The 24,269-nt window shown below is 31.0% G+C and overlaps 3 protein-coding genes across 3 annotated transcripts in view; 1 reads left to right on the plus strand and 2 right to left on the minus strand.

The window, feature by feature from the left end:
• LOC119668069 (frizzled) overlaps positions 1-24,269 on the minus strand; it is a gene marked incomplete in the record, with an annotated part of 116,460 nt that overhangs the window by 50,351 nt on the left and 41,840 nt on the right.
• Positions 12,402-15,305, plus strand: LOC119668072. The gene is made up of 3 exons (XM_038077455.1): positions 12,402-12,855; positions 14,486-14,684; positions 14,903-15,305. Exons 1-3 carry the CDS (start codon positions 12,514-12,516, stop codon positions 15,202-15,204), a joined length of 843 nt encoding a protein of 280 aa, XP_037933383.1. The 5' UTR covers positions 12,402-12,513; the 3' UTR covers positions 15,205-15,305.
• Positions 15,279-17,717, minus strand: LOC119668071 (dynein regulatory complex subunit 2-like). The gene is made up of 6 exons (XM_038077454.1): positions 17,461-17,717; positions 17,224-17,337; positions 17,022-17,160; positions 16,338-16,960; positions 16,062-16,256; positions 15,279-15,550 (listed from the first exon to the last, which is right to left on the minus strand). The coding sequence occupies exons 1-6, from the start codon at positions 17,638-17,640 to the stop codon at positions 15,296-15,298; spliced, it is 1,506 nt and encodes a 501-aa protein (XP_037933382.1). The 5' UTR covers positions 17,641-17,717; the 3' UTR covers positions 15,279-15,295.

The raw sequence follows: 24,269 nt of genomic DNA on the forward strand, positions 1-24,269 counted from the left end.
AAACAAATTCTAATCCCATAATGAGTGTAGTACATACATACATACATACTGTGCTTTTATAATGTTCTATGGGCCTTTGAAATAAATCTGTTGCGAAGAAATTAGATTTAATTTTTTTCATTATTACAAAATTAATCGAAATTTGTGTTGTTATTAGAAAAACAACGAGATATTCTACAAATGATCTATAGCAGCTTTTGAAATTATTCTTAAATCGAGTGGTTATTTCTAATAAATCTCATACTTGAGCTCAATTATAGCGACTGTTATGAATCGAAACCCAGTCGATATATTTAAGGATGTGAATCAGACTCACATAAAATAGACTTAATATTCTGCTATCAATACGAGTATAAACGTTCGCATGTCTTTGATCTTTTCTAAGGTATTAAGTAAAGTGATAAGTAGTATTTATGTTCTCGACACAAAAATGCGAATATGTAATAAATAATAGAAATAACAAACAATAAATATATATTTTGAAATACATATATATATATATATGTGTATATAAAGATAATATAGTATTATGTAAAATAAAGAATAACAAAACTTTTAATGTTTACTTTACCATTTTCTTGTTCCATCGCTTTTAACGAGCTGTATGACATGAGGACCACACAAACCAAACAAGAAAGAACCAGCAAATAATAACAAAGAGTGTATCTAGCAGAACGTTCGTACTCGTTTAATTATACAAGAAATGCGTGCGGGATTGAGGTACTCCGACAAGTCCATGGCGCACACTTAAATACCAATTTGGTTTGGTGGTTTTCCAGTTTGGCGCACAAAACGTGTGACTTTTGTGGCTATTTTATTTTTGTGGTATTTTCTTGTTTTTATTTTATGTGAGTGTATCGCCAATGGGCCTAGCAGTCATTAAAGGAACGAGCAAAACACAACTGACTAAAATAAATTGAAGCGGCTCGAGAAGCGCAACCTGTGAAGAAATGCAAAAATTAAAAAGAACAAATTTTACACAAAAACAGAAAAACTTTTTATACAAGAATGTCTAGTATTGATTTGTCATGAGTTACTCTACAACCGATAATTAAAATTGAATATGATTTCTGACAATATATAAACGAGAGGCAGTTAGGGCGAGTAGGAAGTGAAGAAAGCAGAAAATAAAGTATAACTTTCAATCAGAAATGCAGAAACTACAAGGAAGAAAAAGGAAAAGAAATGACTGCATACTTCCTTTGTAAAAACTCAGGCCTGTTACGAGTGAAGGATACAACTATGGGACTCTACAAATTAATGAGCTTGATGAACATTCCAAATATTGTTCTTCAAAAAAGAAGTTTCTTTATCAATGACCGATGGCAATTTTAATGGTAAAAGAACAGTTCTTAAGCTCTACTTGAATAGAGAAGAAAGCTCTATCACCATTAAAACTAACTAACCAGGGCAATTGTTTGAAGGAGCTAGTATTTAGCATTAAATATTATTTTTAAAGCTTTTTAGATAGCACTTTAGGCTTAGATTTGAAGTATGTGAGTACTCAATCAATAAATATTAGATTGGAACCTTAAAATGTTAAGATTTTGTGCGATTTCGTACTATTTGTATGATATATTATGATGATAACTATAATGTATGGTTCTAGAGGAAGCGTATGGTCCTAGAGGAAGTCATTTAAATAAGTTCACTTAAGTGGAGAAGGCATCTTATTTGTTCAATTCGGCAACGGATTTTCATAAATTCACCTTTATTAGATTATTTTATATGTGGATGGAGATTAGTTTTCGGGCTTTGAGTAGCTGTTGGTGATGACAAATGCAGATTTATTTGTCAATAAAATTCGAGTAAAAAGTTTGATATTTTTTCTTTGTTTCGACTGATGCAGTAACTATAGTGTGAATATAGAAAATAAAATATATTGAGTATATAGCATAGGAAACTTAACACGACACTAAGCCAAGATAACAGCTTATGAGATTAGGTATATATACGGATGCAAACCGTAGCTTTTGCGAAGAGAATGAGGAGGCAGCCCCACATTCGCTGTTAGAATGCCCCACGCAAATGCACACATGGAATAGACGCCTGCGAATGTATAGACGTACGAAAGAGGCAATAATACTGTAGAGTATGTATTATACTACCCAGTAGGGGACACAATAGACCCGAAGGTCGCAGTTCCATATTTCACATTCCATATTCCATAATCAATAATAATAATTGATAATAGATATTTCATAATAGTAATAATAATAGATAACTTTTAAAGGCATACTAATCTTTTGAAGTTTCCATACGCAATTAATACACCTATTTTATTTATTATTTTCTTTTTTTTTTTAAAAAACATTTTTCAGTCAACAGAACAACTAAAATTTATATAGTAAATATTTTTGTATTGTCTGCCTTGAAGTTATCCTTTACTTATTGTCCATCACAAATTCACTGATGTGTAGAGTGTACTCGTATGTGGGTATAGGAATTGTTGTACCAAAATAGATTTCGATATGAAATACTCGTAACCATCTAACTCAATTTAACACCAAACAACTTGGCTATTATGTGTAAATATTTATGTGCTCATACAATTCGAACTCGACCGTGAGACTTCAATCTATCCATCCGTCTGATGTCTGTCCAAGACCGCCAATGGTGACGACTTTTGCACAGATAGCACAGATCATTTTACTGTGAAAACAACCAAAGCGCATTTCTTTATGGTGTAGGAATATGTGTCCGCCGTCTAAAGCAAAGCCTTTAGCCCTTGGGACGTGTGCGCTTAACTGACCAGAATAATGCGCAATTCTTCAGAGATCAGCGAAGAAGCCTTGCAGACTTGAATAGTTGTAGTTTGAGAAAGAAGGAATTGTGCTAGGAAATAAACATAAAAATGGAATGAAATGCAGATAAAAAGATATAAAAGGAATCATAATATGTAAGAACGAGTTGTTAGTTGTTCAATATTAGTTTTAAGATGAGTCATCATCGTAAAAATAGATGCTTTCTATGAAAAAAATAAATTCAACAATTAATGTAAATAAAAGATATATTGCCTATCAATGTACCCAAGAAGTGATCTAAATTACGATGTAAGAAATATGGTATTGATACATAAATAAATGTCAAATGATAAATGATGTCCTCAATAAATTAATATCAAATTACAATGTTACAACTTCTTTGTATTAACAAAATACAGTCAATAATAATATGTTTAGGGAGTTCATTTATTCCTTGAAGGGTTTTTACTATATGAGAATTATAATATATTATTTAGAAATCAACTATCAATTATAACATTCAAAAAATATTTAATTAGAAAAAACATATATGCCTATGTAATATATTAAAAACGGTGTTAGTAAATTAAATTTTAACTTGTATCTATGATATCTAAGATCATACGTTAATATATCAGATCCAAATGTAACAAATTTTATTACAAAATTATAATTTAAAAAATTAGTGTGAATACGAGCTTTTACATGCTTTTCACAATCACTTTTTCAAATTAAATGATTTTTTTCTCTATTGCAATTATATTTAGTATATGTTTACTGCTCAGGTACTCGTATAGCTGAGAGTAGAATGAAAAACTTTAATATAATATAATAATAAGTATAAGTAATATATTCTTCGTAGTACAGTAGTAATTGGGCGATAAAAATGTTTTTATTAAAATATGCTACCTTTATAGGGGTTTGTTCTTCAACAACTGGGCTTAATAGTTCCTTTTAAGTCGCTAGTTCCAGTGCTTTAGGTGAGATTGCTTGCAAGTGGATTTACGAGGTAGTAGTTTTGTGTATTTTACGAGTAGTTTTGTGTATTGCTGACAAGCAATTTTTGCAATTTGTTGAGGTGGTTTTTTTTTGCTACGGCTGAATATGGTACTTTCGTCCATAAATGTTGATGTTATTACACAGTCACTGGTTGGCATATCTACTGTGAAAATTAGGTAGAGCAGAAGCCTAGTACACTACCTTGGGATACGCCGGCCATAATGGAAAATGCATCGCAGACAAAAGAATTTTATTTTATAACAAATCTTTTATTTGAGAGGTGGTTTTTGATGAGAATATATGGTAAGTATTTCTTAAGTTTCCAAAACAATATGAAGGCCGATAATGTGTTGAGGGCTTTTAATATTATGCTGTGTTATTAGTTTATAACTGAATCTAACAAGATATTCTGGTACCCACAGAATCCCACAGAAAGACGTTTCTGCGTGTGTGTAGATATTTTTTGTTCCCCAGCCTCGAAAAAAAAAATAATGCAGTCAACCATAAAAGAAAAAACATACTTTTGGTTAATGATGGTGTGATATAAAAAAAATCGATGAAAATATTTAATTTAAAGTCCACTTAAAAGTGATAGGTTATCCATACCAATATAGGTCCAATAATAATATCAGTTGAAGTTCAAGTAAATGTAGTTAGCGCAAAGAAGGTGAAGCCAGTGAGTGAAATTTTTCAATAAAATTTTTTAATAATATTTTTAATATAGGTGAGATATTCACATAGGCGCAGAAGCTCGGAAGCTTGACTTGACCTCACATCGGCATTATAGAATCTATTAGCACCTGTTTGGAACTTACAGTTTCTATGGTTAAAATAGGATTTGAATCTCATTATAAATGAAGTCAATGTACTTAGTACTCTAGACTATAATGAGGTTTGTGTACAAAATAATTCATATAATTTATTTCCATTCTTTTGCTAATTTTTCCATAATTTTTTTAATTTTTCTTTTTTTTTGTGGTCACTTAATAAATTATTAATTTGTTGTTGTTTTTGATTATAAAATTTACATGCCATTAAAATTGTAAGACTTTTTCTAATAATCTGACATATGCGCAATTTTGTGGTTTGCGACGTCATGACTTCTCATTATGCATAGGAAATTTCGTAAAGTGAAATTTGAGATAAACAAAAAACATGACAAAATTTAGTGCAATTTATTTATAAAATTCATGGAAACGAACTTAACTTTTCGTAGCGCTGCGCTGCGCATGCGCATGTGCAAATGCAAATTATTAAGATTGCCTTACGCAGTACACACAGTGGTACATGATCAGAGATTTTCTTCCTCACATGCCCGAATGTGTGCTGGAATCCTCTACTAGGTTAGCTAAGCTATCATTTTCAGCCTCGAGACTAACGCCTCCTAAACTGCGTTGCGAAGTGTGTCGTGGCGTTATTATTATGATTGTTGTTGTTATTATTGCTATTGTTGTTATTGCAGCTCCTTTGGATTTCTATTAATTCCATTTTTACCATTTATTCATTTTGTTGTTGTGCTAAGTTAGTCTTTAGATTTAAGTTAACAATTGTGGTTAGCATTTTTTTCTTCTTATTTTCATTTACTCATAATATTTGCCTTCTTGCGGCAACTCGCAACTCGCAACTGGCAACTGATAATATCGTCACCCTTTTGCCTCCCAAATGAAAGTTGTTTTTGTAAATATTGCGTTGCCGCAAACGTGGCGTCTCTTGATAATCTTTTCTGCTATTTCCCTCAAAGCGAATTTGTTATGGCAAATCTGCGTATTACCATTTTTATAATATTTCACAGATTTTAGGGTCTCAGTGACTATTCACATCTATGGAAATTTTTTCATATTAAATAAAATTCTATAAAACCTTGATTTGACAGAACTCAATTCTTCAAAGAACTGTCCCAACATCTGAATGTAAAGCAGCAACAGATTTCTATTGTATTCAGAAGAAAATTTTATTGACGGGTTATTATTGATGGATAATATTAATAATATAGAAAACACTGATATTCCATGTTCTAGACGATATTAGAAGAATGGATATATCTAGTTGCACTGAATTAATTTTTTATCATTACTTCACTTTATATTTGTACTTTTAATTTTTTTGTTGTCTTATTTAGAATAGAAACATTTTTTGTTGTTGTATCAACAGAGTACTATTGTGTTAGAGTCTTTACTTACCATTCATAGTAACGCTTATCTTTCTAAAATTAAAATACTTCTCATTTTTTCAGAATTATACCCATATTTCTGAAAATTTTTTTATGAAGGACGTCATAATGTTCTTTAATTTTTAAAGGACTATATAACTTCGCTACGAAACTCTATTTGTTCGATTTTACCAACATCTCTAGAGAACTGAGCTGTTGAGAATTTTAATTTCCTTGTTTACAACAAATTTATTCGTTTCATTCAGTATGTTATATGTTCGGGTTTATTGGAGACAAAGGTGGCAGGAATATGATGTCCTTACCACAGTTGTTAAATGGCACCTTAATTATGTGAATTTCTTTCGGTAGGATTGTGCCTACTCCAGTCTCGTACGTTAAGTGCAGTTACCCTCTCTACACTTGATTTATCAACCGGAGACGCTGTCTTTGCCTTCCCTTTCTTCCTCAAACTGTTACTTCAAACACATTCTACACTAGAACATTATCATCCTTTGTCACAACATGACCTAGACAGCTAATCCGTAGATGTTAATTTGCTGAATGTTGTCAATGTCGTGAAAAAATTCATCAAGCGCGTGGTTGATACGAATGCGGTAGTCGTCGCTTACTCAAAGAGGCTCAAAGATCTTAGAAAAACCTATAATTTTGATTACTCTCAGTGCTTTTTCATTATTCTGTAAGATCGTTTATTTTTCTGTACTATTTAAAACCACCTGAAGGATAAATGACTTATAGAGCACAAATTTTGTTGTATGAGAAAGAGCCTACATTCAAATTGCTTCCTAAGCCTCTTGAGCCTGATGTGAATTCTTAGTGTGATCTCAAAGTTGACGGTGTTGTTTTTTGTCACAGCTGTGCTAAGATAGATGACATTCTTGATAGTTTATTGTGAACATAAGTGATAAGTATAGTGTGTAGTTATCAGCTCGTCAAATAAGTAGCCTACATATACTGTGTGTTGTCCTTATTGATTGCTGAACTTATTTTCTCAAATTTTTTTCTGTAGAAGCATAGGCAGTAGTATATATAAAGGAAAAGTCGTTAATATCATTTACTACATAATTAAACTCATACCGCTAGAGACGAGAAGAAGAAATGTTGTTAGTTATCAACATTTCGTCGGTATAATAAGAATGCACAAAATAATAGAAAGAATAAAGTGCAACCTAACAGCACTAAAAAATTAAAAGTATGATTTCATAATGGTTTTAGAAGTAAATATTAAATATTTTTTCTGGGTCTGGGCTATAAGTTATGAAACCCTTCTGTCTACTTCGTTACGCACTTGGAAAAATACTTTAAACTTAACTGATTTAGTGAATTCATGTCACGAAAGTGATTTTTACTGCGTTGGTTTTTCTTCTTCTTTGTATTTTGGAGTTGCTTAAGCAAAAATGAAACTTCGAATGAAAAGATAAAAATAAAATAGTCTCTGTTTACAAATAAAAATTTGTTAAATAAAATAATATGAGAAAGAAGTATGGTATTAAGAAGAAATATAAATTTTTGCGTGCAAACCTATTAATTTGGTTTTGTGGCTGTAGCTGTGGCCGTATCTGTGGCTGTGGCTGTCGGTGAGGAAATCTGAAAACTCTTTTCGCAAATGATGGTGATTTGTTAAAGGAAATTGTGTAATTTAGGTATTTCGTTTTCTTTCGAGCTGATTGAGCTCCATCCAATATGAAGTGAATTAATTCAGCGGCGTGTGTTGCGAATTAAACGAAACTAACTTGAAATTTAGCAGCGCAACAAGCACAAAAATATATAAAAATAAAAATAAAAATTAAAAGCTCAAATTATTTGAGATTTTTTATAAAATCTGCAATTAACATCATTACATATTATTTTTAACTTTTTAATATTTTTAATATCAAAAATTAAAAAATTATATTAAAACACGATTCGTTGCAGTTTACGCTGACACTTTCTCCCTTTAGCAAAACGACAATTTGCAATTAGGAAGACCTAATAAAATTATTAAAAAATTTAGCTGAAATTTATTTCAACTTTAAAAAAGTGAAAAAAAAACAAATATTAAATTATATAATGTCAAGCTACTGTATATTTGATTTTGATTCTAAAGATTTTTGCAAAGTCAGCCCAAACTATAGGGTTATCAATTTTGTGATCTTAAAAGTATATGTAAAGAAACTCAATTTATAATTAAGATTAATAAGATTTTGATTAAAATTTTATTTAAATATATTAACTGGATGCTATCATAAGGTGTGAAATACATCACAATTTAATTGTTCTCTATGGATCACCTTACACTACTGGGTCCCTTTTATAGTCCTAATTATCGATTTTTTGTTGACATATAGCTGACAATAGCTTGACTATAATTTAATACATGTTTATTTTCAAAATTCTCAGAATATTTGATATATATTGTGAGACGTTGGGACAGCGCACCATCCAGCAAGTGGCCCCACTGAAGTGAAGAATTAGCCGAAGTAGATCACGAAACGACTTGGGTCCTTTTTCATCCTTCAATTCTCGGATGTTGTTTTTAAATCAAAGCTAGTTAGGCTTCCATTCACATAACTACATCTTTTGTTATTGTAAACAATTAATTTGGCTTGAGGTTGCCTGCCAAGTCATCAATAACACAAGACGGTCATCATCCTGCTTGCCAGTGTAATCATACAGTGATATAATATATACACCGCTCCCTCCTTTTCTTCTTATCTATACAAACAAGAAGTAAAAAATGACCAGTGGTGACAAATCGAAACACAAAACGAATCCAAAACAGCATATATGGTTTGTGGCATCGTCCAGTTTAATCTTCTAATTTTCCATATCTATATCCGTATTTCAAGTATATTTATGACAGCTTTGTGTTGAAACCACATATTTACCGTATTCATATTCCACACAACATTTTCATATTCAAATCGTATTGTGTAGATTGTGGCACCCTTTCGTTTAAACCACGTATCATCTATACCCTTGTTTTTAATTTCACTAAAAAAATATTTCGATTCCTGGTACTTGCAGTCTCAAAAAAAAATTATTTACGAATAATTAAGTACAAGAATTATTTCCAAGACCACTGATGATAGATATTTGGTAATATTCGAAATAGCTGTATGGTCAGACAAAAATTCAATTAATTAAAATATTATAAAAAATAAAATTTTTGTTGTTGTATTCCACTACTGTTCGAAAAATCCTCTTCTAAAAGAATATGGTAATCATGTGGCTATAGTGATTGTAAAAAAAATTTTCATCGAAACCTTGTCGTACGACTACGTAATCAGCTTATATACTATGTACTCCATGATCCATATTGTTAAATGGCGTACCTTAAACCAAATTTAAGTTTACAGATCTCTTTTTCTGCATTTTTAGAGTCTTTAATTGACACATTGGCTGTTGTTTATTTCAGCATGCACATTTAAATTAATTTGCGCACAGACACCTTGAATATTATTGTGTGTAAATATTTCTTTTAAAATAAAAGAGATTATATTTTTAATAAAATAGAAAATAAACGGGTTCATTTATTTGATAAATAATCATAAATAAATATAAACAAGTAACCCCGCTGTATAAAAAGAAGATTTTTAAAGTCTAACTTAATTACTTTAGTCAATGATTCGACGTTCTTTAATTGCAGTGCAAAAAAAAACCATTGAAATCTTTAGAGAGTGCCCGGCACTGATACACAAGCGGAAGAAATACCTAGGAGGGTGTTTCTTGGATCATAAGGATTCAAGACTAGGAACGATGCATTGTATATTGTAATTCATTGAAGAAATCGGACTTGGAGAAACACTCTAATCCGACTAAGGGGTACAATAATTCTTTTAGGTCCCAGTGTACTACCCCTTTTCAAATAGTAATAATAATATCTTAATGTTTGTTAAAATTTTATCAAATATCCTACCGAGTTGAAAAAAAAGAAGTGTAAATAAGAAAAAATAGATAGATTTGATAATAAATATTAAGTTAAGTCCTTCAGAAATCTTATGCAGAATGGAAGAGTAGTTCTATAAATAGTAATTATTAAATATTAAATACAAAAAGAGTAGTTGAAGTTAAAATTATAGAAGTCAGATAAGAAACAGAAAATAAAAGAGAAGAAAAAAATCGAAAGAAAAAAAAATAACTGTAGAAATCAAATCATAGCCGATCGCTAAACAGTGTTTTTGTAGGGGACCAGTTCAATGAGTTCATGAATTAAACGCCCAAAGGATGAAAACGTGCTCAACCGCAGACAAAATAAAGTCCACATATAGGCAAGTCAATTTATATAGAAGATAAACTCGTATGAGTATATGCAAACACAAAAATATCTGAAATTTTTTATTGTCTCATATATACAGAAATACATATATATAAATATTTCAGAAATACAAAAAAAAAAAACAAAAAAATAAGTAGACAAAGTAGAAAAACTGAAAAACTGAAAAAACCGACCAAGGAATTGCAAAAGATTTTGCGCGCGGACGCTTAAGCTGACGAAGTCGAAATCAAAGGCTTTGACAATGAAGACGAAAAGCAGAAAGATTTTATTGCCTCAAAGGCAAAACTGAAGATAAAAACAGAAAGAAAAATAATAAAAAAAAAAAATCCAAAAAAAAATAAATACAAAGACAAAGACCAAAAAAGATGCATGAACGTGCAACATTTCTGTGCCAGCAAAGTCGTTTAGCCAAGAAGCCGACGAACTGGACGGACTCTCGGCTGCAGTGATGCGAGTGTTCAAAGCTCGTTGGTGCGCATGAAGGGAACGGCAAGTTTTTGCAGCTTAGCGAATTTCCAGTTTCACTCATTTTACACTTATTAAAGCAGCAGAACCGAAAGCCAAGAACTAAAATAGCCAGGCATCGGCGGTGCAGCACCACTTGTAGCCAACCGGGAGCTTCCCGAACTGGTTGCGCATGCACATGTGTAGAATTTGTTTACAATTTTTTCAATTTACAGATTTTTTTTATTGGTTTGGTAATTCTTTACTACTACATACTCTGTTGAAAGTGCATTTCCATTTCTGAATATACTTGAGACGTAGAGATGTGAAGAGTTCGGATAGCTCTTTCTGTGAAAAACCTTTAGAATCCGTAATCTACAAATATCTTTGCTAACTTTTGGCAAAGATCCTGATTTGAACTTTAAGTGCTTCCGTTGTTTAGGGTTTGTATCTCTTTCTTAGGTAACAAACGACACTTTTGTAAAACATTGTACTAGTACAGGTTAAATATGCTACTCAGATTATCGTTTTCAATATTAGATTAAAGAAAACACACGACAAAGAATAGCTCTGTTTCGTATTAGAGTTAGAATTAGGATGGTTCTTCCTAATTCTAACGGAGCTTGACCCCTACGCGTTGGTGCCGAATATTGTTTGATTTGTTGAAGGTTGTTTGATTTGGTATCCGCTGGTAAAAAACGCGGTAGAGGACGCCCGCATTATCGGTAGAAGACCCACGAGATCAACGATATTAGAACACTTTGTACTATCAACTGGTGGCAGCAACCTACTCGTCGAGCTACCTGTAGGAGGCTACAGGGTGTGGACAAGTACGATTAACGTCAGTAGTGGTAAGTAGTAGGTTCAACGTTATCCATTGAGTTTAAAAGGTATTATCATTAGTAGGTGAAAAAATAATTTTGGAATCCTTTTAACCTGAAATGTATTCCTGGAACTATTCTAACAAAACAATGAAACAAGAGAGCTAACTCTAATCTCATTTAGTATTCACATATTGATTAAGGATATAAGTTTTTAGTAAAAAATAATCCTGGAACTTCAGAGTCTAACGGACATATCTATATAATATAATATATCTATGTTCGGTTTTATCGTCCAGTACTCTGAATATATAAGCGTTATAAAACTCTGTTAAGACCTTTAGTTACTTTTGACTAACTCGTAGAGGTTTTTTATTTTTGCAATTGTTCTTTATATACTTAACATATATAATATAATATATAATATAAAAGAAAAATTTCCATGCTTCAATCTTATATGTATAGGAACCGATGTTAACTGCTAAGTGTACACAAGTCTGTGCTGATCAGTCATATTCCTAATATAAACCTTTTTTGTGCTTCTTTTAAGTATTTTGTTTCTTAATTTATCTCTTCTTGTGTTTTCTTTAATGGACATTTCTCACAATATGTAGTTTGGGAATTAATGTAACCACTTTGGATAAGTTATGCACTGTGCAGAGCTTTACGAGCGGCTAAATGAAAGCAGGAGCAAGAACTTTAAATGGCACTTAGCAGCAGCAGAGTTAGCGGTAAAGGCAGAAGGTGCTGCATACAAGCACTACAGCTCAAAACGGAGTTGACAAGACAGCAACGAAGCAGGCAAATTGCTTCAGACATACTTTACACTCGGTAGTGTATTTATTATAATTTTTTTTAATACCAAATATATATAATAAAAATCATAGCAGGCAAAGCAAGTGTCAAATTTCAAAAAAAAAAAATTTTTTTAACTTTTTAAATTGATTTCATATTCAATTAAACATATATTTTTTTCCGTACTATACGTTACTGGTTTGACATCTTTAGGGGATCAAAAATGTCTTTTTAGATCTCTTCTATAAATTAAATGTGAGGTTCAAAATTTCTAAAAACACTATAATGTATAGGAAACTCGTCAACATAGCCGGATATAACTCACTAAATTCTCTAAATTCACTTTGCAAAATTCAAAATCATCACAATGCTTTCGTTTTTCGGCATTTTTCGGAACAGAATTTCAATTTGTTACAGGGTCCTTCATTACAGTTCAACTTCGTACGTCCGATGCATAATTGGAAGAGTCAAATGGACCTCAACGATCAAAGAAGAAAAGTTATACCGAAATTAGTTTATCTTCACAATCCGTGGAAGTACTTGCTAACGAAGTTCAACTTGTGGAAGTTACGCTTGTTCTGGGATCGTGATTTTGTGGAGCAGGAATTTATTGAGGGTTCCAAACAGGTACTTGAAAATTTGCTTTATTGTTATTGTATTGATTGGCATTTTATTAATGTTTTATGTTTTTTCAAATATTAAATAGTGGTAGAAAAAAGTTACGGTTCCCCAGAGATTGCCAAGAGAACTGACTTCATAATTCTATAGTAATAAGACAAAATAATTACCTTAAGAGGTATTATTTTGGATCGGGAAGCCATTGATTCTTTTCAACAAAACGGGCAGTGTCTTTAATGCATGTACAGGTGATTTGGTGAATATACGCCTCCCAGTATGCACCAGACAATGACAAAATGAATGACTGATATTTTTCCATTGAAAAAGCAGCCCCTTTAGTAAAGTTCGTATACAGTATTGTTAGATACTGTAAGTATCTTGTAAAGTGAGTGGTGAACAGAATTAATCAATTGTTTTGGTCCAGCTGACAGGTTTGTAATAGGAATAGACATAAACTATTCATAGAAGTCTGGTTTTTGTAATATTTATTCGTTATATCTCGTTAGTATAAGTACTGATTAAAATATTTGAAAAGCTATTGGTTGATGTTAGAGAATAAAAGCATTTCAAATAGTATAATCTTGCCAACAACATCAACAATAAGTTTTTTAGTCTAATTCGATCAGAACTCAGACTAATCAGTAGTTTTATAGAAGACTTCTATAGAAGTTGTCTACCTTCTTCTAGAGAGATCTCATGAGATTCATAGATGTTAACATCTGCAGATTGCATAAATTGATAATAAAAATAACATAACTGTTTTTATAATATAACTCTGGTCGTCATTAATTCGAAACTTGTCTGGAAACCGGAAGCAATAGGTATGAAGAGATATATTAAAGATTACATACACTCTGTTTAGTTATATTGATAACTGCTCTTAAAATAATATAATTTCACTAAAGATTTTATAATATAAATTATAGACTAAAGTGCTCCATTGTCATTTTTCTAAACTAATGATTATAGAAGATAAGCTTAATTGACTACGGGTCGCATATTTCTCAAGAAGTAACTTAAAATAGCAAAATTGCTTAGCTTCATGAATAACCTTTGACAGTAACATTACGGTCTTCGCCTATGCTTTTAGTAAGTTATGCGGTGTTCAAGACCGCAATATTTCGTGACAAAGATCGTAGTATTACGATATATATATTTTAGAAACAAAATCTTGCAAAGACCGTAACACAAGCAAAGAACGTAATAATCTTCTTCGTAAGTAATGCAAAAGTTTTCTTCTGATTATTGTTGAATGCAAATCTTTTTGGTTAGAGCAGTAACTTTTTCTATAGAGAATATATCGTTGTTTAAAAACTATATTAAAGAAGTTATTATATTGTATATTCAATCCTTGTCACGATTTACGATATTTACTAAATATAATAGCGCTCTTTTAAAAAGTAATTATCTTATACATGAACCAACTTAAAATGTTCAATATACTGTATCTGGTCGCTGTACAGCATAGAGGTAATAATACGATATTGGCAAATGCAAAATGTTAAGTCACATACAATATAAAATCATTTAAATGCCCATTAGAAAATTTTTTGGATATTACTCAACTTTGATTATATTCCTATATAAAAAAATAGATTTAAACTTCTCGGTTTTAATAACTACTGTATTTTATTTTTAGGCAGCGATTGTCATTACAGACATTATACGAGACCAGCAGACGAGCAGAATAGGTCAGTTTACCACACCAATTGGGTTTCAACAAATAACACGTGACATGTTGCTCTCCCGTAATGACACTCGACTGAAATTGATTAAATTCAGTCCGGAGCACCTACGCAAAGCGATACCTATGAAAGTCTCAACGCGTAAAAATTTTGGTGAGTTCTTAAAAAAAAATAAGATGTGTATATTATGTATATAATAATACGGGGAAATTTGCAATGGAACCTGATTATCTATGTATTTGCTTTGAATTATTATATATATAATGTTATATGTGTGAAATGATAATTAACTGCTAGCAATCCTTAACTTAAAATTTGCCTTTTGCTCTTTTTAACTGTGGATTAAATTTTGCTACAAATTTTAATTTTAGGTCATAAGTTCTGTTTCATTGACATGTTGTTTGTGGGTCTTCGCAATACGAAGGATTTTGGCTCTGCTGAAGAAGTGGTTGAGGTTAAGGAAGTGTTGCGCAAATTGGATGCTGACATGCACACTCCACAAGACATACAAAGCGTACCCCATCGCATCGTTTTCGCTGAAATATTTATGCGATTTCGTAGAGACTACACTGAAACGGCACTAACACAACATGAAACGAGAAAAGATGACTGGTCTGTTTCATTTTACAAAATACTATCGTTTGATATCCTCAATTATGATCCGAAGGCATAGAATCAAGAAAAATGTATCCAGCTTGTTCAGTCACATTAGAAATTTTAATTTATTACAAACAAAATAAACAACATTTACAATAAACAATAATTTATTTCTTTCTTCTTCCTCTCCAAAAAAAATTACGACAAGGCAGTCCTGGTGCTGGAAGTACATTTGTTACTGTAAGTGCTTTCAGAAGCTCATTTTCATCTTCTGTCTTATTCATTGCTTTTATAAAATCACAGTATTTTTTGTTCTCTTCCAGTAATCGATTCTTTTCATCGGTTAACAATAAGTTCTGCAATTCCACCAGTGACTGACGACGCCAGAAATTTTTCAAAATTTTGAATTGCTCTAATAGATCCTAAGAAATAAATAGGAATTTAATACGCGTGATGTGTGTCTTTATAAGGGCAAATATAGCACGCGTTTACTTATATCATGATTTATAGATTTGCTTGTTGTAATGGGGAGTACATATTAATTAGAGGATACAACTTATAAAGTATTCCTCACACAGACTATAAATTTAGAAAATACTATATTGCAATATATTGTATTTAAGTGCGATTACTGAGACTTGACAAAATATCTCATGAGAGAATAGTGTAAAAACTGACATAATTCAAGAGTATTACTTCTGGTGCTAATAAGTGGTAATAGATCTTGTAATCGTAAAGTACTTTGAACCCTGTTTTTGTTAGTTTAAACTTTGGAGAAGTACTCAGTGTTGTTCTTCAAGAGCAATTTCGAGCAAAGTTTTCGAAAAAGTAATATCAATATATTAAAAAAAAGGAACTGAAATATTCTTATAAAGAAAAGATGATATATCAAAGATATAATTAAATGAAATTAAAATTTCCACAGGAACTTACAGCCTCAGTCAAGTCCACATGCATTTTTAGATCTAAAGTTTGAAGCCTAAATATTTCCTGTTCCTGCTCTCTATAACCAATTGGTCTTTCTGCTTCCTGCCAGGGCACAATTTTCTCGGATTGTGTTTCGTATTGTCGGCACATAGCAGCCAATGACAACAGCAGATCACCTTTCTTCTTCAAATCTCTGTATCTCTGTAAATCATAAATAGCAAAATTTAGACAAGATTTAGTACGAAACAAAATTTCTTAAGTCTCCAGCAGAACTTAACCTACCCGTATGACATCGTAGCTTGTAGCGCCCAGAATTCTGAGCTTCTCAAATGTTATATCAGTATCGATTTTCATTTTATATTTAATGGCCTTTCGTTCGTTGAGAAAATAGGCATGCTCTAAGCGCAAATCGTTCAGTTTGCGCTGTGACTCAATCTCAAGCTGCATAAGTAGTCGTTGGAGGTCTACGTATTGTTGGGTGCATTTCTTCTCGCGAGTATTAAGCGATGCGGTTTCCTTAAAGAAATTGTGTTGTCGATCCATGAGGTAGTCAATCTTTTCGTATTTATGTATGTCGAGTGTGTTAGTCTTCAATGACATACAGAAGTTGTAAACAGCTCTGTGGAGCTGTTTCATTTTATCCACGACTGTGTCGCGGTGCATATAACGTTTAGTAATTTCATTATTAACACGTTCGTCTCGCTCTTCTTTATATATCTGATACGATAGACGCATTTCCTCCTCAACAATGATATTAACCGCATGCTCGATGCGTTCGTAATAAAGTTTTTGGTATTCTTTTGCTGATTCTGCCCTAGCTGCATCCTCGTAATAGTCCCGCAGTAAGTCCTGCTTTTCGCATTCATGATGTACTTTTACCGATTCAAGCAAGAAATGATAGCTCTCTGATTGTAAAAATGTTAGAAAAATCTTTATAAATAATGTTTTATTAGAAGTTTTTCACACCTGCTAGAAAATTCAACAACTGATTGTGCTTTGAAACGCCACGTGTGTGCATTTCATGTGTCGTCTCTATATCTTCGATTAGCATAGAAATCATTTCATCCTTTTGGTCCATTAGACGCTGAGCTTTTGTCTCCCATTCCTTTGAATTCGCTCATTTTAAGTTAACAAATAAATTTTGGGTTTAGTAAAACTATCGTCTTACCTCTAATTCAATTCTTAATTCTGCTATTTTTATCTCCTTACACAACTCCTCCCAATCATCACGACCTACTGCTACAGCATGCTTGGACAGATCAAGCTCACGTCTGAATGTTTGCTAAGGAAAAAATTTAGTGTTTGGTTTGAAATCCAACAGATATAAAAATAATATATATATATAGCCTTTTGCTGAAATCAAAAAGCTTTCTGTTTCCATACTTTTTGAAAATTTCTCACTTACTCGTAATTCTAATTTCTTGAACTCAATTTGTCTCTTCAAGGCCAAAGCCTTCTTTTCTGCTTTGGTTAGTTTCTTCTTCTTTGTCTTGCCTTTAACTGGCGGTGGTTCTTCAGGCACTGTTTCGGTCTCAGTTGTCGGCTTATCCGATTCAAATCTTATGGTGGTGCGAGTGTCAGTCATTTTGCAGGTTTTTTAATTTTACTAATAAAATCAAAAGTACTTGTATCAAATATGTAGGAATAGTGCAATTCCCAATAAAGTCTAAGTAAAAAACCACTTAAAAATATATATTTCAATATTTGATAAAGTAAGTTAATGGAAAATTCTACGACTACTTTATGTTATACAAAAAGTATGAAATAGTTTATAAATAATCTGATGTGTCTAGCAATTAATTCTAGAATAGAATACAAAATAACATGTTCTGTCCTTCCAATGAAGTCAAGCACAGGAATCACAGTCACATCAGATCTTTTGTATTATCAACTGATCCTAATCAAACGAAAGACGTTCAGTTTTTCTGTTGATTGGAAAATCGTCCCTTGTTGAGAATTTTCTATTACAAGCTCGTGTAGTCAATAAAAAAGTGACTTTTATTACTTTCTTGGTAGAGACTTTATTCACCGCAGACAAATTAAACTTCTTCACATTGTACTCGTATTGTAGGTTAAGATGACAACGTTTAATCTTAAGTAGGAGTTTAACGTAAGATGTTCAAGTTGTTGTTATTATTCAGTACTCCTATTACGTATGAACTTGTGTAGTTTTTAATAAAATCTGCCTTGGGGCACAAGACTGACGTGAGCTAGAAATTGTCGATTTGACCATTTTAAAAGTACACCATTTCACATCTGGTACCTCATAGGCAGGGAATTTCTTAAAATGACACTGATCGGTCAGCACTAAGCTATGTTAAAATTATTTGCAATAGACTAAGTAGTGACTGATGGTCTTGGCGTACAATTTAACTTTAAAGTTTGTTGTAGGATTAGTTCTATAATAAAGAGCTCTTATTGATAATTAGATACCAATTCAGTGGACTCACCAGCAGGGCTATATTTCAGGTTCTCAAACGAGGGAATACTAATTCATCCATTTATCATTACAAAGCTACAACTGAGTCCAACTTCAAAAAGATTGTTCCAGTTTTTAGAGGTAATATGTTATACAAGCGAGTAATGAATTACTTATATCCAAATTTATTTGCTGGGTTAGATGGCACAGGGCATAGGCAACATAAGTAGTAATCAGCGCAGAGAGTAGAACTCGAACATGTTGTCAAAATGATTATATTAAAGACATCGCAGTTGATTTTCATTATTATTTTTTTAACTTTATTAACAGCTAAAAATTTAAAGTTCATTAGTATCTTCATAAACTCTTTCCATTTAATATATTTCGTATAAGCAACATATATCAAATTTTTAAACATCTTAAATAATGGCAACATAAATGTCCTTTGCTTAATTATGTAGGCATTATAACATATAGCCATAACCCGTAATTGAGTGACGAATAGTCAGATAAGTTAACGAATAACCCTTTTCAAAACTTATTTATTTTAGGTTAAAAACGAATAGTCTAGTATATTTTTAAACAAATATACATAAAGAGGTTTTTTCGAACAGTAGTGAAATACAACAACAAAAATTTATTTTTTATACTATTTTAATTAATTGAATTTTATTATATAAATATTAAACTATTCAAGGTTATATATACCTACTGGGTTTATTATATCTCCTACACATCGTTACAAAGAACATAGGAAACAATACATCACTGATAGCAAAGTAGTGTCAATGGAAAAAAAGTATAGTAATATTATTGATGTCCGAGGAATAATAACTGGAGATCTGTTATGCCATAGTTCATTCTTCTCTACATACAGATTCAAAGGAATACACAGACTATTTTTTATGTATTTCACCAACACCAACTACAATTTATTTATTATTTGGATTTCTTTAGTTCCTCCTAGTTTCTATTCTTCTATGTTCTTCACACCATTTCCAAATTATTTATTAGTTGGTTTTTTTAGTTCCTTCTAGTTCTCATTGTTTTATGTACTCCACACCATCTTTAGTTTTTTTATTATTTGATTTTCTTCAGTTCCTCCTAGTTTCTATTCTTCTATGTACTCCACACCATCTCCAAATTATTTATTTGTTGGTTTTCTTCAGTTCCTTCTAGTTTCTATTCTTCTATGTACTCCAATTCATTTCCAAATTATTTATTCATTGGTTTTCTTTAGTTCCTCCTATTTTTGATTGTTCTAGGTACTCCACATCATCTTCAGTGTTTCTATTATTCGATTTTTTTAGTTCTTCCTAGTTCCTATTCTTCTATGTACCCCACACCATCTAAAATTTATTGTTTATGTATTTTCATATTATTTGGTTGATTTCTAAATAGCTTCCTCAAACCGTCGTTCTCCACTAACTAATGAGGAATGGCGGAATCAGATAGCCTTCTTATCTAATTGACGTGGGTTGACATCCTATAACTTTATCTATCTATTTCCCTGCTTTGAAATTACTGGACAAATTTGTTGCGACTGATCATAAACGTTTATCTTACAAATTTCCTAAACAACTGAAGTCTGTCCCAGGAAAAAGCTTGTTTGCTCTCAAGTGCTGTTATAAATTCTTAAAAAGTATTTTTTTGGCATTTATAATTTCACTTTCGTTTATAATACAAAAAAAAAAAAAGTTTTTTTACAATGCAATTACAAAATTAATTTGTATTTCAATTTCGGGACTGACGATCAACGATGGACTGTGAGTATATACATTTGTGATGGTGAATTCTGAATTGCGAGAGCATATGGATGTATGCGTCTATGTGATTTATCGCAATGAAATCGACAGTTTCTTATCTTTATAATCCGCCGTTAAGCTCGCGAGTTGTGCCGAAATTGTCGTCTAGCAAATTGCCTTAATTTTCGATGGCGTAGATAAGCTCCAGAACTCGTACGAATTACTAGTTTATTAAGTAATTTTGTGATAAAACAAGCACTAAACCAACACATCGAAAGTGGAAATCTACAAATCACATAACGAAAGCATTTATTTGGTGTAATTTTCAGGTTTTTTATATTTTTTTTTTTGCAATATAGTCACAAGTTCTACTACCGCAAAAGACACTTTTTTCCATTTTCTATATTCCACAAGCTGCTAGTATAATTTTACTGTTATTAGTATCTGAAATTGTTTTTTTTCGGTGTATTGATCGAGCTCTACAAGTTGTACTCGCAGCTGCAAGTTCATTCAAATTTCAGTCGCAGACAAAGACTCAAAAGCGTTAGACCGGTGCGGTTCAGGTGCTTCGTAGTTCAGTTGAAGTTGCGTTTGAGTTTGAATTCGAAATTGAAATCGAAACTTGTCTGCAGAAGCGAAGAATACTAGAAAGTTGAAGAGAAAAAGTGAAACACCTCGGCTCTGAACAACGCGTAGTGAAGTTGCGTCTTAACTCGAATTTACTACCGAACAAAGTTTAGTGCATTGCGAAAGCTAAGCCCTAGCGGACGTGTGCCAGTCTCGTGAATACTTTTCGGCGTAATTTAAGTTCGAAACATCAAGGCGGATTTTAAACGGTTTTTCGGAATATAGAGTGATCATTAATATTCACAGGACTCTTCTCTGCAGTTCTCATCTCAGCTGCAGGTCATTTAGGTCTGAGTTGTACAAGGTTAGTTACAAGCATGAACTTTAAATTATGTCTGCTGCGTACGTTAACCCAAATAATGAATATTAAAATTTAAGGTTTTTTTTTTTGAGTTTAACCTGTTTTAAAATAATTTTTATTTATTTTTTAATTTTATTTTTATGACGAGTTAAATTTACAAGCAAGAAGAAGAGCATGTTTTTTATCGGTTGCTTCTAGTGTTAATTGTGTTTCTACCTTTGCAGCCTCATATATCCCATATATAAACAAAAATATTTACATATATTAATTATTATAAAATAAAAATTATTATTTCTACCTAAATCAAAACAATTTTTTATGTGCTGTTTATAAAAAAATAACTTACGTTTTAACATAATCCTTTAAAGGTTATGAGTTTCATATAACTAATGAACTTTCCGAAAAATTCTTATTTATTGATTGTTCCATGAATAACCTAGACTTTAAATATAAAGTCATTTTATTGCATATATGTTACATATTTAATTAAATAATCCACAAATTAATAATGTAAAATTAAATTCTATTTTGAAAACTTTTTGATTCCAGAGGTTGAGGGCTACCGCTAGTCCTTACAAAAACAATTTCTATTTAAAAAAACAGGATCTGTCCGTACTTTCTCTAAAACTGTCTACTAATAATTTGAATAATATGGAGGAAGAACCAGGGGATATCTGAAACAGCTTAAGCATAGTGCATCCCAGGTTCTGTTCCATTTCGCTATGGTTCTAGTAATATCTGATAATTAAATATTTAAGCTTTAAAAAATAAATATAAAATGTATAAAATATAAATACATAGCGTCATTTACGATGTGGTTCTGATTTGACAACGATACACGGAATTATCCTGAGATGCTTTATAAGTTTAATTGAAGATTTAAATTTAAACCTATAGACCCATATAATTAAAACATATATGTTATGATTCATTTTAAAATATGGATCGTTTGATAACAGCTTAACGTATTAAAATTATAAACAATTGCTATAACAATAGCTGACAATTTTTTTCAGTAATGAGGTTTATTAATCTTATTCGTTTAATCAATATGTTAACAAATAAATTAAAACAAGTGAGTTTATGAAAAACCCTATAAAAAACTATTGTATTCACATATCCATGAATTCTCAGAAAGCCATTGTATAGTATGACAGTAGTCTAGTATGCAATGGGCCTGTACTCTTTTGAATATAATAAAGATGTAATAAAAACCATTAATTCTAATAGCTATAGCCAGACGAATAGCAATAAATTTTGGCATGAAATGATGAGGATGACATATTTCTTTTCTCCTAACAGAAGTGGATAGGTCATCATGAAATGGATGGGGGGTATACCATACGTGATTTCAACAAAAACTATACATATAGTCTTGTTTTTCCTTTATTCCGTGAGTTAATTTATGAAGTGTAATTTTACCACAAAGGTTGTGTGATTTGATCACTAAGATCATGCAATTTCGGATCTTTGTAGATCAAAGATCCTTTAATCCATTGATTGATTCTCATCTTTTGATTTCTTTTATAAAGTAACGCAAGGACTTAAACAATCGTTAATGCCATATTTGAAAACTTTGAAAATTTATAGAAAATGAACTTCCAAGAATAAAGTACTGCATGGCGATCCATGAAAGACATTGTAATTTATATAATTTTATGGTTTAAGATAGATATTGATATTTTAATACTAAATATATATATATATGTTATTTGTGTTTAGTTTCGGAGTTTTTAAAATATATTAGTCAGAATAACAAAAATTATGAACACAGACTTGGTCTTTTTCTGATCAATTATGTCTGTACTATATCAATATTTATTTGTTTTATGAAGTTTTTAGAATTATTAAACTTTTAACATTGAAATTAGTTCGGATTTTTAGTGTAGTAAACTAGACTAAATATTAATTCGTTTATTTCTTATTATTATTTAGTTTATGTGTAATAAACTTCGCTTTGCTTTTTTTTGGTGCTGTTAGCTGACTTCACCTTTTCTATCGAACACTGACTGCGTGCATAAGAAACACTAAGCGGTTCATTGTGTAACTGTTAAGAAATCTATTTAGTAAGACAAACAGCTGACATTTTCAATATCAGGCTTAATTACATTAGTTAAAGATATTGAGGATTTATACTTTTTTGTTTTTTAATTTTTGATGAATTCTTTATCTTTGAAAATGTGTTTCTCTTTTATGATAATAACTATAAATTTTATTATTGTTTTTGTTGGTAAGATATTGGTATTTCTGTTTAGAATTCTGGTTTATCTCGTTCGCGTGTGGGTGCAATAATTTCGCAGAACACGTTTTTTATATTTATTGCCTCAATCATTTAAAAACAAATGTTTTAAAACAAATTCAAACAAAACAAATAAAAATAAAATTAGAAAATATTTTTATTTCTGTTATCGCAAACAAAAAAAAAGAGAGTAATAATAATAAAAATAAATAAGCATGGTTATTGTATTATAATGGTTATTCTGTTTTCTGAACAATTATTTTAAGCATTTTAATAGAATTGTTGAATTGTTTAAGATTGTGAAAAGTTTTGTATTATATATATATATATATTTTTTTTTTTTAATCTGTGTGTTTATATACAGGTTTCCTAAAGAAATTTATAAGCCCAACTTCTTTAATTTCGGGCACTTTATGTTTATTTTTCGTGTCTTCACTGCATAATGTATACATTTGGGTTGAGTTGAGGACTGGAGATTTTAAGGAGCATAAGAAATTCAATTTATCTATTGTTTAAGCTCAATATCTTTACGATTATCCCAATATTTAGACAGATGTAGTAAACATTATTACAGTGTAAGTATTATTAATACTTTTTTCCATTAAATTTTATATTTAGTTTAGGGGAATTTTTCACTTTTTAAATATATCTTGTAATATAATATATGTATACATATGAATGTTAATAAAACTAAGTTGGAGAGAACAGTTAAATTAAATACGTACGGAAAATTTCCACTAATATGACTAAAATTTATTTTATTTTATTGGCTTTATATATTATTTTAACAAATGTAAGTTCTATATATTATAAGTTTTTAGCAATTGTTTTAATCAATAAGATTATGCAAACAAAAACCAGTACTGGTGCCACCTTTAACTAC

Source organism: Teleopsis dalmanni, chromosome 1, assembly GCF_002237135.1.
Source record: "Teleopsis dalmanni isolate 2A chromosome 1, ASM223713v2, whole genome shotgun sequence".
NCBI classification, from domain to species: Eukaryota; Metazoa; Arthropoda; class Insecta; order Diptera; family Diopsidae; genus Teleopsis; species Teleopsis dalmanni.